Below are 15,285 nucleotides of genomic sequence, written 5' to 3'. Positions count from 1 at the left end.
CTGTGTACTTACAGTGAACATTAGAGTATAAGATAACTTTTGTAACTTGTGTTCTCCTTACAGATCAGTATATAACTGTAAAGGTATAGTTGTGGGTGAAGGAGTATTGTATTATAGTTAATCTTTTCTTGTTTAATAAATGTTTTATTCTTTTGTTAAAAGCTCATCAGCTGACTCCGGTGCCTCTGTTCAGTAGCCACTCTCCACCTATCTAAACAAACAAATAAAAGTTAGGATTTATCAAGGTGAGTTCCACTCTGGAAACAGGCTTATCCAGGGGTAACATTAGCTGGGATCGTAACAGCTTCCCTAAACAGCATTAGTAAAGCAGTTTGGTTTTTACAATAATCTAACATCTTCATGGTCACTTTTACTGATACCAGGATTTTATGTCCATTTTTTTCTTAGCTGAGTTTTTATTCTCGAACTGACATGGTAGGTTATGATTATCAGTGTAGACCTCTGGATTATTAGTCCAGCAGCATAATTACTACACTAATTAGAAGGTTGGCTTCAAGCCCCATTACAGAACTTGAAACCCAATATGAATTAGATGAGCACCCATTACTGAGGGAGTGGTACATTTGAAGTACCAAATTTCTGATGAATATTAAGAAAAAATGGCTCCAGGGTTTCAGGTAGACATTGACAATCCAATAGCACCATTTGAAGATCCTATTCTGGTCAACATTCTTCCCACAACCTCAAAGACATAGTTATTGGTCATTTATCTTACTGTTTTATATGGGCTTTAGCTGTATGCAAAATATTGATGTTTCCTGACATAAGAGTCTATGATATTAATTATATTCCAAACAGTTTGAGATGTTTCTGAGAGATGTAATACAACACCATATAAATGTAAGCCTTTTTTAAACAAGATGAGGGGTAACAGTTCCAAGGAATTGAATATTCTTCTGCATTTTGCAACTGCTGTCAGCATTAAGCATTTCTTTTTTTCCAATAATATACTTTGTTAATAACATTTGTAAAGGTACATTGCATAACAATTAAAATTTGACATAACATAAAGTCCAAAAGAAAAGTTTCTTTCAATACAATACATAAGGAGGCTCATTACACTTGCCATTACAGGTTATATTTAATGTACATTTACATTTCAAGTTAAACATTCTTTGGTGCATACAGACCAACTGGCTTCCAGCTCCTCAGTATACTATGGCCGGAGAGCCTTGCACAGCGAACTTTCTCCAGTGAGCCTTGCAATGACTGCTACAAGTTTAGTGCATCCTTCAGCATGTACTGTTAGTCCTGGACCTTGGAATATGCCAGTCTGCGTTTCATCTCGAGTTTGGGGTCTAGATGGGGTTTCTTTAGTGTTTGCCAGTTTCCTTAAGAAAGCTACTTTAGTCTGTAATTCGTAAAAAGCCATTCTTGTTTATTTACAAATCTATATACATCCCAATAACTCTACACAAGGTTGTACTTTTGCTTCCCTCCAGATCTCAGTTACTTAATCATGTCACAGTGCATCATAGTTACATCAGCAGTTACATCAGTATCAGGCTCCTGATGTTAACCCTTTACGCTATATCTCCACCAAGTCTTTATACTAACTATATACATACTCCTACATCTCCTCTCAAAGTCTCAGACTTCACAGGGTTAGTTTCTGAGGTGCCTTGACCAATCTCCCTGATCTGGTCCTGATGCATTTCGAGGTTGAGGATGAACTGCACTCTCTCACCATTCGATAGGAGTGTCATCCTTTGACACAAAGAGAACAACAGCAGGATGACGAATGCATCAAAATAAAAGAGTATTGCCAGAACGATAGCCAGCTTATACTCCTAACAACCCAGTACTTCGAACAGGGAAAATATCTCACAATCACCAATGATTTCTTAGTTTTTAATGACAGACTAGTCATCCGTAAAACACATCAGCTCGACATTCTCCGGAATGGAGAATTCATTGGCGATAGTGAAGAACCTCTCACAGGCCCATATGGCTGCTAATGCTTCTTTCTCAATAGTTGAATACCTTTTCTTTGTGTCTGTGAGAGATCTTGAGGTGTAATAATTTGGATTTCCTTGTCCATCTTTTTGGATTTGAAAGAGCACTGTGTCCAAGCCTGCATCCACTTCTATAATTGTTGACAATTCTGGATCTTTGGTGAAACTAGGAGATTTTTGACCTTGTCAAAAGTATTTTGCTGGTCCACATACGAGCACCACTGTTGACCTTGTCTCAAAAGCTGTCATAACAGCTCATTGATTTCTGGCAAATTTGGTAGCAACTTGCCTACTTGGTTGATCATTCCAATGAATCGTTGTAATTCTGTAATGTTCTAGGCTGTGGGAACTCTCCAATCACCTTGGTTTTCTGTAGGTCAGCAGTAATTCCTGAAACTTGCACAATATGCCCTGAGAATTTTATCACAGGCTTTGCAAATTCGCATTTGTCATTCAATGTCAAACCTGCTTCTTATAGGACTTTGAGTACTGCTCTCACTCAACAGTCATGTTCTTCCTTTGATGAACTATGTATGAGAATGTGATCTATATGGCTTATTCCTTCTTCCATGCCTTCCAGGGTCTGAGACACCATTGTTTGGAATATCTCAGATACGGAAGCAATTCTGAATGGTAACCTGTTAAAACGATAATGACCAAATGGGGTGATAAAACTAGTTAATAGTCTGGATTCTTTATCCAGATGCCACTGCCAAAAGCTGCTGTTTGCATCCAGTTGTGTGAAGAGGGTGTTTTTTGATAATTTGGTGAGACTTTCATCCACTGATGCCATGAGATGGATCTTGCATTCTTACTGACTTGTTTAATTGAGTCAAGTTTATACAGGTTCTAATTGAACCATTAGGCTTTAGTACTGTGACCATTCCAGAACATCACTTTGCCATTATGACCCCTTGTTGCAACATGTGTTTAATCTCACTCTTGACTTTGTCTATGAGTGGACAAGGGACCTTCCTCACTGTGAAGAGACATACAGGCTTAGAATCCACCCTTAGGGTTACATGATATTCTGTCTTCAGCTTTCCTAAGCCTGAAAATAGAAATGGAAATTCATTTCAGTGTACATTGCTGGACTGCTCATCAGCAATTTCATCAACCTTGTAAATCAGCCTCACTGCAAGCATCCTTTTCTGCTCAATAATGACGACTCCTGATTCTGAATAATGTACAGGGATTCAATAATTTCTTTATCCTTGTATCTTAATCTTGCCAAGTGTTGACCTATTCCTATCAGTGTAGTCCCTCCTGGAGCTTGCCACTGGATGGAGGATGGCTGTAACGTGATATTTTTAAGCCACTTTACTTCATCAGATAATATTGAAACACTTGTGCCAGTTGAATTCTGGGGAGCGACCATCAACTTCTAATTTAATGCTCCAATAATTATTTCCCATTTCATAACTTCCCCTAGGAAGGTTATTTGTTTTTTTCTATGGCTCTTCCACTTCTTGGATTTGACTTGCCCTTATTATTTTCTCTTTCTTCCTGTGAGCTACTTGTATTTTGGATCAGGAGACAATTTTTAAAATGTTCTAACTTTCCACAGTTGTGGCTCTGCTCCCCCTGCTGAGCATTCTTCCTGCATTTGCAGGGTTTTCCTGCCACATTGAGAGCACTTCAAGATGGCGGTTGGTGCACTTTTCCCAATTTTACGGGCTTTTGCTTCATTGCACTTTCTCTTTCCTGTCCGACAAGTTGAATAGCTTGAAACATCCTTTTCCAAGGGGCATCACTTTCCCTATGAACAACCGCGCTGTTTGCTTCCTAAGCTTAGTCTGTCACACTGGGCAGAATTTTATGGCCCTGTTTCGGCAGGGACGGAGCCATAAAATGCAGTGAGACATTCTAAACCTTATTGGCTCCGGCAGGAACGTAAAATCCCCCTGCAGTAAAATTTCCCCCACTATCTGTACTGCCTTTGTGAGAGTTAAATCTTCCCTTCTTTGCAAGAGATCTGACAGGGCTTCATCTAAGACTCCAACTACGACACAATTGCATATTCATTCAGCACTGAGGATCCCATAATTGCAATTTTCTGCTAGTCTGTACGGGTCATTTATGAATGAATTCATGCATTCACTAAGTTTTTGTTCGCTCTTCTTAAATTTTGCTTGTTTGACTATTTTGAATACCGAAGTATGAATAAAATGCATGGAAGACTTCATCATTTGAGCTTGAAACTTCGTTGACACCTTGTCTTGCTATTATGTTGTCTGCAATAGCCCCTCCTGCATAGAGTAAAGTACACACCTGATCCTTTTCTTCCTTCTTATGCAGACCTGAAGCTGTTCTTTAGGATTTGCTGGTTTCCCTAAGAAAGCTACTTCAGCTTGTAATTTGTAAAATCCATTCTTGTTTATTTACAGATCTACGTACATCTCAGTAACTCTACACAAGGTTATACTTCTGCTTCCCTCCAGATCTTTTACTTAATCATGTGACATTGCATCCTAGTTACATCAGTATCGAGTGCTCCTGATGTTAACCCTTCACTCTGCAGTCTGTAACACTCATTTCTCAACAGCTCTCTGCACTTGAAAGATCAGCAATTTTCAGGTGGACCAAAGAGCATCTTTCACCAAGTTGATAGCTCTCCAGCAGCAGTTGTTGTTTATCTCGGTGCGCGTCCCTGGGAACAGTCAGTAGAGCACTGAGTTACCTGAAGCATTACAGAGCTGCTTGGCATGGACCTTGACAAAAATCATTACATCTCTTTCTAGACCTACTTTGCAAAGGCATATTCCAGAAGGAAGTGGGCATTAATCATTCCTGATCAGGTAAAGCTCAGTGACAGATGTAGATTGTAGTTATTTCTACACTGTCCAATATCTTTAACCCAAACTCATTAGAATGCCCTAGACCCTCCCAACATGGTAATTTCAATTCCTACACCCATCATTCTGTGGCATCTCAAACTGATATTTCCAGTTCAGTGTAAATAATTACCAAACCAGGGGGTGATTTTGTGCTGTAAGTCCATGCAAATTAGGTATGGATTGAGAATGATGCTTACAGCTAGCAGAGAGAGGAGACTCATTTCTCATAAGTCTTCATTTTAAAATTCGCATCCTGTTTTCAAATCCCTCCAAGGCCTTGTCCCTCCCTGTTTCTGTAGCCTCCTCCAACCCTATAACTCTGAGAGGTATCTGTGCTGTTCCAATTCTGGTCTCTCGTGTATCCTCAATTTTCATTACTCCGCCACAGCCATCAGCTGTCTTAGCCTTAAGTTCTGAAATTCCCTCCTTAAATCTCTTCAGCACCCTACCTCTCCCTCCTCCTTTAAGACACTCTTTAAAACCTACCTCTTTGGTCCAGCTTTTGGCCACATGTCCTAATATTTCCTCATGTGACTCAGTGTCAAATTGAGAGCGCTCATGGGAAATACACGAAAGAGGCTATATAAATGCAAGTTGTGTTGCCAAGTGTAAACTAGGGTAAAGATCATTGCTAACAGGCCTGCTTAATGCAATACAAAAACAGAATTACCTGGAAAAACTCAGCAGGTCTGGCAGCATCGGCGGAGAAGAAAAGAGTTGACGTTTCGAGTCCTCATGACCCTTCGACAGAACAGTTCTGTCGAAGGGTCATGAGGACTCGAAACGTCAACTCTTTTCTTCTCCGCCGATGCTGCCAGACCTGCTGAGTTTTTCCAGGTAATTCTGTTTTTGTTTTGGATTTCCAGCATCCGCAGTTTTTTTGTTTTTTTCTCTCTGCTTAATGCAATTCCCATTCTGTGCCTCAGTAGAAGGTGTCCAGAAACTTCAACAGCAGCAACTGACGTAAAGTGGTGTTGACCTTACTCTGTGTTGGAGCCTGTTGTTTCACTGTTTGCCTCTGGTTGCTATTGGAACACCTGTTGTTTTGTGCTGTCTCTGTTTGTGTTTGCACTATTTAAAACATCCAAAAGCCCTGGTTCGAAGAAGAGGTTGGTGAAGAGAGAACAGATTGAAACAAGACACCAAATCTGCCATATCACTGCCTTACCTCGTTGCAGTCCCAGACAAGAATAAGAACAATGATATTTTGTTGGATTCAGTCCTGTGAAATTGGATCCATTTATTTTGAGGTTTTTTTTTAGGGCAATCCCAAGGTAGATGCTTTACTGAACAGGCCTTTTTTTTAAAATGTATTCTTTCATGGGATGTGGACACATTGGCTAGGCCAGTATTTGTTGCCCATCCCTAACTGCCCTTGAATTGTGTGGCTTGGTTGGCTGTTTCAGTCAACCACATTGCTGTGGGTCTGGAATCACATTTAGGTCAGACTGAGTAAGGATGGCAGATTTCCTTCCCTCAAAGGGGGCCTGTGAACTAGGTAGGTTTTTACAGCAGTAAATGGTAGTTGTCATTGTCACTATTGCTGAGACTATCTTTCAATTCCAGACTTATTAATTGAATTTAAATTGCACCAGCTGACAGAGTGAGATTTGAACCTGACTCTCCAAAGCCTGGGTTTCAGGATTACTAGTCTAGTGACATTACCACTACACCACCATCTCCCTCATCTTATTTTTTTCTTGTACTGAGGATATGGTTCTGCACCCTCTGACAACAACAACTTGCATTTATATAGCAACTTTAGCATATCAAAATCATCCCAGGGTGCTTCCCAATCATCCCAAGAGCCACGTAAAGAGATATTAGGACAAGTGACCAAAAGCTTTGCCAAAGAGGTCAGTTTTAAGGAGAAACCTATTCTGATGGAAGGTCATTGATCTGAAACATTGGGCGAGGGCCATAAAATGCGGCGACCTATTCAAGAGTCCGTTGACTTTGCTGGAGCTATATAAGTCCTCACCATTTGTTCTGTTTCTCTCTCTCCACAGATGCTGCTTGACCTGCTGAGTATTTCCAGCATTTTCTGTTTTTATTTTAAGTCTTAAGGAGCATATTAAAGAGGGATAAAGAGGGAGCAATGTGGAGATGTTTAGGGAGGGAATTCCAGAGATGAGGCCCAAGCAGCTAAGACATGGCTGCCAAAGGAGGAGTGATTAAAACTGGGGATGCACAAGATGCTGGATTTTGAAGAGTGCAAAGGCCTTGGAAGGTTAGCGGCTGGAGGAAGTTATATAGATATAGAGGGCCAGGCCAAGGAGGGACTTGAAAATAAGATAGAGAAACTTAAAATTGAGGCGTGGCTGGACTGGGAGTCAATGTAAAACAAAAACAGAATTACCTGGAAAAACTCAGCAGGTCTGGCAGCATCGGCGGAGAAGAAAAGAGTTGACGTTTCGAGTCCTCATGACCCTTCGACAGAACTTGAGTTCGAGTCCAGGAAAGAGCTGAAATATAAGCTGGTTTAAGGTGTGTGTGTGGGGGGCGGAGAGATAGAGAGACAGAGAGGTGGAGGGGGTTGGTGTGGTTGTAGCGACAAACAAGCAGTGATAGAAGCAGATCATCAAAAGATGTCAACAACAATACTACAATAGAACACATAGGTGTTAAAGTTAAAGTTGGTGATATTATCTAAACGAATGTGCTAATTAAGAATGGATGGTAGGGCACTCAAGGTATAGCTCTAGTGGGTTTTTTTTTTTATTTTTTTTTTTATTTTATATAATGGAAATAGGTGGGAAAAGGAAAATCTTTATAATTTATTGGGAAAAAAAAAAAGAAGGGGGAAACAGAAAGGGGGTGGGGATGGGGGAGGGGACTCACGACCTAAAGTTGTTGAATTCAATATTCAGTCCGGAAGGCTGTAAAGTCCCTAGTCGGAAGATGAGGTGTTGTTCCTCCAGTTTGCGTTGGGCTTCACTGGAACAATGCAGCAAGCCAAGGACAGACATGTGGGCAAGAGAGCAGGGTGGAGTGTTAAAATGGCAAGCGACAGGGAGGTTTGGGTCATTCTTGCGGACAGACCGCAGGTGTTCTGAAAAGCGGTCGCCCAGTTTACGTTTGGTCTCTCCAATGTAGAGGAGACCACATTGGGAGCAACGAATGCAGTAGACTAAGTTGGGGGAAATGCAAGTGAAATGCTGCTTCACTTGAAAGGAGTGTTTGGGTCCTTGGACGGTGAGGAGAGAGGAAGTGAAGGGGCAGGTGTTGCATCTTTTGCGTGGGCAAGGGGTTGTGCCATAGGAGGGGGTTGAGGAGTAGGGGGTGATGGAGGAGTGGACCAGGGTGTCCCGGAGGGAGCGATCCCTACGGAATGCTGATAAGGGGGGTGAAGGGAAGATGTGTTTGGTAGTGGCATCATGCTGGAGTTGGCGGAAATGGCGGAGGATGATCCTTTGAATGCGGAGGCTGGTGGGGTGATAAGTGAGGACAAGGGGGACCCTATCATGTAGGTCAGTGAGCACATTGGGTGATAACCCATGATACTTCTCTCAGCCATTGTTATGTGTGCACCTAGATGTTGAATTTCAACATTCCCACCCAGCCATTGAATACCATACAGTGATCTTAATGATAATCTGAACCTTATTGCACAAAGATGTACCCATATAACCCAATAGCTTGTGCTGGCTTGGTTCAGTTGGATATATGTTCATCTATTGGTTGGAAAGTTATGGATTTGAGTTCCATACCATTGATTGAGTACATGGCTGAACCTGATGTTCCAGTGCTGCACCAAGGGAGTGCCACAAATTGTCAGAGATGTTGTCTTTCAGATCAGATATTAAACTGAACTGCAGACTTTCTGTTCAAGTGCAATATTCCTTGACATTATTTAATAAAGACTGGGTGCTCCCCTGGTGTCCTGAGTGTGATTCCTCTCTCAATGAAAAACTGACACAACTTGTTTGTGGGGCCTTGAAATGGATAAAGTGGCTGGCATGTTGGGTCTACAAAACAATAGTCCTTGCACTTTAATGCTATTCATTGAGTTCCTTTGAAATGTTTCTGAAAGAAATGCTCTATGAACCCTTGCCTAATGAATATTCTTCTCTCATTGTAAAATGTCATCAATGTGAGATGAAGAAGCATAGCTTGTAACTGTAAAAAAAGTTTGCATTTCTATAGCACTTTTCATGACACAGGACATCTGAGAGCGCTTTACAGTCACTTAATTAGTTTTGAAATATCGTCATTGTTGTAAAGTAGCACAGCAGGCAACTGCCACCCACCTACCCCCCCACCCCCCCCACCGCCGACCACCCCAACACCCCCACCCCTTGCAGCAAGCTGCCACAAACAACAATGTGATAATGATCAGATGATCTGTTTCAGGTGTTGATTGAGGAATAAATATTGGCCAGGACACTGGGGAGATTCCACTGCTCTTCTTAGAAATAGTGTCATAGGATGTTTTTTCACATCCACCAGAGAGGGCAGACAGGGCCTCAATTTACCAACTCAACTGAAAGACAGTTCTGACAGTGCAGCACTCTAATCACTGAGCTGGGAGTGTCAGCTTGGATTGTGGGGTGTTCCAGTCTCTGGAATATGGGAATTGACTCCACAGTCTTCTAACTCATTGGCAGCCCACAGAGCCAAAGCTGATATCTTGTAGGTTCTTTTGATATTAAGGGCGAAATTTTACGGCAGCGGGATTTTACATTCCCGCCGAAGCCATTGAGGTTTAGAATGTCTGGCCGCATTTTACGGCCCTGTCCCCGCCGAAACAGGGCCATAAAATTCTACCCTAAGAGTGATAGATATTTAACAGTGGTTCTATTTTGAAGCCAAGCCAATTTGGTTGAAGTAACAGGTAAAATTTTCAGAGGCTTGCAGCTCAATCAATGGCAACTAGTGAGTGCCAGCTCCCTAATTTTTTAACTATTGGTTTTATCAAATGAGACAACTATTATTTGGGAGGCCCTACTGGACATGTGAGCTCTGGGGCTATTTATCATGTGCCATGATGTATGACAACAGGCACAACATTTGTCCCTGCTGTGCCCCTCGTTCAGAGTTCCTGATTGCCAGTGTTGCCAATCTTCAGTTGGAAAGCGGGAAGTGGCCACTGGGATATGGCTAATTGATCCCAGTACCCCTGAGGAAGGAGGAGCAATGTCAGCTCCTGATTGCTGTCCAGTGACTCCTGGTGGAAGTAGTGCCTGGCACCTGTCAGGAAACACACAACTAGATCTAATTGTGATGAATTCTCCCATCAAATATCTTGCCGTTGCTCACACCAGAGGCAGGGACGCTTGGTGAGTTACCTTGAGAAAGAGTCCTGTTCAGAAGTCAGCCTGCTCATGAGAGAAGGGGAGAGAATAAAACATCCCTGCAAAGGAATCCTTGAGCAGCTGGAGAACCGTGTTAACCAGACAGCAATCAGTCTATTTTATTTTGGCGGTCCTTGACTTTGGTTGTTCAACTGCTCACTCAGGCAGATTTTAAACAGGATGCATAATCAGGAGAAACATAAGTGGAAATAATGCGATCTTGTCCACTGCCGATCATGTGTCGACTGTCACTCTAATAGTGGAGGGGTGGGGAGTGGGGGGGGAACAGGAAGCTTGCAAGAGCTTAGGGGCTTTTTAAAACCATGCCTCAAAGAGCCATCTGCTCCAGTCATACAGCACTCACCCTTGGCTAAATGCCAATTTAGGTCAGAGACTTTGCAATCTCAAAGACTGTTGCTATAAGCAGGCAACTCCATTTAAAGGGTTGAGTCTCGACTAGCTCTTGGATGCCCTCATAAGTTTCCAAGCCAGTTCGGCAGCTCCACTGTTACTGTAACAGCTGTTACACTTCTTTTATTGAAAAAGACGGGGCCACAAATCCAAGAGCTGTATGACTTCCTGAGACTGTACATGAATATTATTCTTTATTGTGAGGGGAATTGCATTAAAAAGTAGGGGGGTTATGCTTCAGTTGTACAGCACACTGGTGAGACCACATTTGGAGTACTGTGTACAGTATCGGTCCCCTTATTTAAGGAAAGATGTAAATTCATTAGAAGCAGTTCAGAGAATGTTTACTAGACCAATACTTGGAATGGGTGGGTTGTCTTATGAGGAAAGGTTGTACAGGTTAGGCTTGTACCCACTGGAGTTTAGAAGAGTAAGAGGTGACTTGATCGAAACCTTTAAAATCCTGAGGGGTCTTGACAGGGTGGATGTGGAGAGGATGTTTCCTCTTGTGGGAGAATCTAGAACTAGGGGCCACTGTTTAAAAATGAGGAGTTGCTCATTTAAAACAGAGATGAGGAGAATTTTTTTCTCTCAGAGGATCAAGAGTCTTTAGAACTCTCTTCCTCAAAAGGCAGTCTTTTGATCCCAGCAGGGTCTTTGAGTATTTTTAAGGGAGAGCTACCTCTGATTAGCAGGGGGGTTGAAAGGTTATCAGGGGTAGGCGGGAGGTTACAATCAAATCAGGCATGATCTTATTGAATGGCGGAGCAGGCTTGAAGGGTTTGTATGTTGCAGCATGTGCAGTGACCTCTCACTGCAAGCTAGCAGAAGACAATTGGTGTGATTCTGGTCAAGAGTTGTGTCACCATTGCTAGTTCACTCTTTAGGTGTCACCTGTGGCTCGGTTAGTATCATTCTCACCTCTGAGTCAGAAGGCTGTGGGTTCAAATCCCACTCCCAAGACTTGAGCACAAAATCTAGCCTAATGCTCCAGTGCTGTCTTTTGGATAAGATGTTTAACTGAGATCCATCTGTTCTCTCATGTGGACATAAAAGATTCAATGGTACTATTTTCCAGAAGAGCAGGGGAGTCCGAGATAATGGTTATCCTCCAACCAACATCACTAAAACAGACAAAAATAAAAATATCTGGAAAAACTCAGCAGGTCTGGCAGCATCTGCGGAGAGGAACACAGTTAACGTTTCAAGTCCGTATGACTCTTCAACAGAATTAAGGAAAAATAGAAAAGAGGTGAAATGTAAGCTGATTTAAGGGGGGGGTGGGACAGGTAGTGCTGGATAGAGGGCCAGTGATAGGTGGAGATAGCCAAAAGATGTCATAGACAAGAGGACAAAGCGGTGTTGAAGGTGGTGATATTATCTAAGGACCATCTGGTCAGAATCACATTGCTGATTTTGGGAGCTTGTTGTGCACAAATCATCTACTGCCTTTCCTACATTACACAGTGCTACACTTGTTAAAAAGTACTGTAAAATGCTTTGGGAGATTATGAAAGGTTCTATAGAAGTATAAGCTTCTCTTTCTGATTTAGAATGGAGAAAAACACAGTCTAGGTTTCAGGGACTCTCAGTGGACTACAGCTCCACAATCACTAATTGCCCCACTTAACTTGCCATTCTATATGAGCCGGGCAGTAAGTTCTTGCACATAATTCATACATGGAGGTCTCATAATGAGCATACAAATATAAAAACATAGAACCTAGGAGTGGGAGTAGGCCATTTGGCCCTTCGAGCCTGCTCCACCATTCAATATGATCACGGCTGATCCTCTATCTCAACGCCATATTCCCGCTTTCTCTCCATACCCCTTGATGCCCCTAATATCCAAAAAATTATCAATTTCTTTCTTAAATATACTCAATGTCCCGGCCTCCACTGCCTCCTGTGGTAGAGAATTCCACAGGTTGACCACCCTCTGAGTGAAGAAATGTTTCCTCATCTCAGTTCTAAGTGGCCTGCCCCGTATCCTGAGATTTGGCCCCTGGTTCTAGACTCCCCAACCAGGGGAAACATTCTCCCTGCATCTAGTCTGTCTAGCCATGTTAGAATTTTATACGTTTCAATCAAATCCCCTCTCATTCTTCCAAACTCTAGCGAATACAGGCCCAGTCGAACTAATCTCTCCTCATACGACAGTCCTGCCATCCCCGGTATCAGCCTCGTAAACCTTCCCTGCACTCCCTCTATGGCAAGTATATCCTTTCTTAGGTAGGGAGACCAAAACTGTACGCAATACTCCAGGTGTGGTCTCACCAAGGCCTTGTACAACTGCATAAAGACATCCCTACTTCTGAACTCAAATCCTCTTGCAATGAAGGCCAAGGTACCATTTGCCTTCCTACTTGCTTGCTGCACCTGCCTGTTTACTTTCATTGACTGGTGTACAAGGACACCCAGTTCGCTTTGTACATCCACATTTCCCAATATATCACCATTTAAATAATACTCTGCCTTTCTGTTTTTCACACTGAAGCATATAACTTCAAATTTACCCATGTTATACTGCATCTGCCATGTGTTTGGCCACATACACAACTTGTCTAAATCGCCCTGAAGCCTCCTTGCATCCTCCTCACAACCCTGCCTAGTTTTGTGTCGTCAGCAACTTGGAAATATTGCATTTGGTTTCCTCATCCAAATCATTTCTATATATTATGAATAACTGGGGCCCAAGCACTGATCACTACGCCACTAGTCACCGCCAGCCATCTGGAAAAAGACCCATTCATTCCCACTCTCTGTTCCTGGTCTGTCAACCAGTTCTCAATCCATGCCAATATATTAACCCCGATGCTTTAATTTTGCCCACTAGCCTCTTATTTGGGACCTTATCGAAAGCCTTATTGAAATCCAAATACATCACATCCGCTGGTTCTCCCTTATCTATTCTATTAGTTGCTTTCTCAAAAAGCTCCATTTTAAATTAGTTAAGCATGATTTCCCTTTCATAAGCCCATGTTAACTTTGTCTAATCCTGTTATTGCTTTCCAAGCGTTCTTTTATAATAGACTCTAACATTTACCCCACTCCTGATGTTAAGTAACTATTCTGTAATTCTCTGTGTTTTCTCTCTCCCTCCTTTTTTAAATGGTGGGGTTGCATTTGCCACCCTCCAAATTATAGGAAGTGCTCCAGAGTCTATAGAAATTTGGAAGATGACCACCAATTCATCCAATATTTCCAGGGCCGCTTCCTTTAGTACTGTGGGATGTAAATTATCCGGCCCTGGGGATTTTTCAGCCTTTAACCCCATTAATTTCTCTAGCACCATTTTGTTACTAATACTGATTTTCTTCAAATCCTCCCTCTCACTAGACCCTTGGTTCCCTAACATTTCTGGGAAATTATTTGTGTCCTCTTTTGTGAAGACAGAACCAAAATATGTGTTCAAATCTTCTGCCATTTCTTTGTTCCCCAATATAATTTTCCCCATTTCTGATTATAAGGGACCTACATTTGCTTTTGCTAATCGTTTTCTCTTCACATATTTGTAGAAGCGTTTACAGTCAGTTTTTATGTTCGCTGCAACTTTACTCTCATACTCCATTTTCCCCTTCTTGATCAATCTTTTTGTTCATTTTTGCTGAATTCTAAACTGCTCTCAATCCTCAGGCTTGCTGCTTTTTCTGGGAATTTTATATGTCTCCTCTTTGGATTTAGTACTAACCATAATTTATTTTGTAATCCATGGTTGAGCCACCTTTCCTGTTTTATTCTATCTATGAAAAGTTAGCCTAATAGTTCTAGGTGTTACAATTCAGTGAGGGACTTTCAATTATTTTTTGTATAATTGCCTTGACAGCAGTTTCCATAATCAGACCATGTCTCCTTATGAACTAAAAGCTGTGCCTTTTACAGCCTACGCCACAGAGTTTGTGTAGCCTAGGTCTAACAATTAACCCAAGGGCAAGGAGGTGTCAGTCATGGTTCTATGGGTAGCACAACTGTTTTCATTTTGAAAGGTTGTGGGTTCAAGATCCAACTCGAAGTCTCAAGCACAAAACCTAGGCTGATACTCCGAGTGCAGTAAAGAGAGAATGCCGCAATGTTGGATGTGTTGTCTTTCAGATGAACTGTTATACTGAAGCTCTGTATGCTTCCTCAGGTGGATGTAAGAGATTCCATTGCACTCTTTGTTGCAGGAAATGGGTATGTGGAGAAAGGATAAATTAGCTCATCCTCTACAGAAGATCCTGTGCCTCTGTTGTCCTGAAGATGTGAATCTATAACATTTACCCCCCGGGTGCTGAAGTAAAGGGACCCACAGCTCTCCACAGATGGAGCTAAATAGTCTACAAGTGATTTAATGAACTGAAAACATTAGGTTGAAGTAGATGCTGCAACACAGATGGTAGAGTTATCAACTCTAATGTCATGACTGGCGCAGATAGTTCAAATGTCTCTTACACTTGTCATTAGACTAAAGTGCCCTGAGCCGAGAGGAATTGGTTTACAAGTTTACAAGGTTGTAAGGACAGGTCAGAGATTTTAAACATAATCCCCAAACCTTTCCCATTACTCCTCCCCATGATCATGGGACGATGGGGAGTTAGCTGTGCCACACTTTCCACTTCCCTTTCTTTATTACCTTGGGGAGATATATTCCTCGTTACAATAGTTCTGTAAAAAATCATCAATCTATTCTGAAGTACTAACTTTGCAATTTAGACATAGTGTCCACAGTGAAGAAAATGCTGTCTGATCACCAGACAAAACTGTTTCTTCTGTTATCCTTTTAGAACA

At 41.9% G+C, this 15,285-nt stretch overlaps 1 protein-coding gene across 1 annotated transcript in view; it reads right to left on the bottom strand.

Annotated features, from left to right (window-relative positions):
- Positions 1–1,175: 1,175 nt before the first annotated feature.
- LOC121291105 (dnaJ homolog subfamily C member 5-like) overlaps positions 1,176–15,285 on the bottom strand; it is a 31,014-nt gene continuing 16,904 nt past the window's right edge. The window contains exon 5 of the mRNA XM_041212163.1: positions 1,176–1,372. Within this exon, the coding sequence (XP_041068097.1) occupies positions 1,368–1,372 (5 nt within the window). The 3' untranslated portion in view covers positions 1,176–1,367. The remainder of the gene's footprint in view (positions 1,373–15,285) is intronic.

Source organism: Carcharodon carcharias, chromosome 19, assembly GCF_017639515.1.
Source record: "Carcharodon carcharias isolate sCarCar2 chromosome 19, sCarCar2.pri, whole genome shotgun sequence".
Lineage (NCBI taxonomy): Eukaryota > Metazoa > Chordata > Chondrichthyes > Lamniformes > Lamnidae > Carcharodon > Carcharodon carcharias.
The sequence above is the reverse complement of the archived record's forward strand: the minus strand, read 5'-3'. Positions and strand labels throughout refer to the sequence as shown.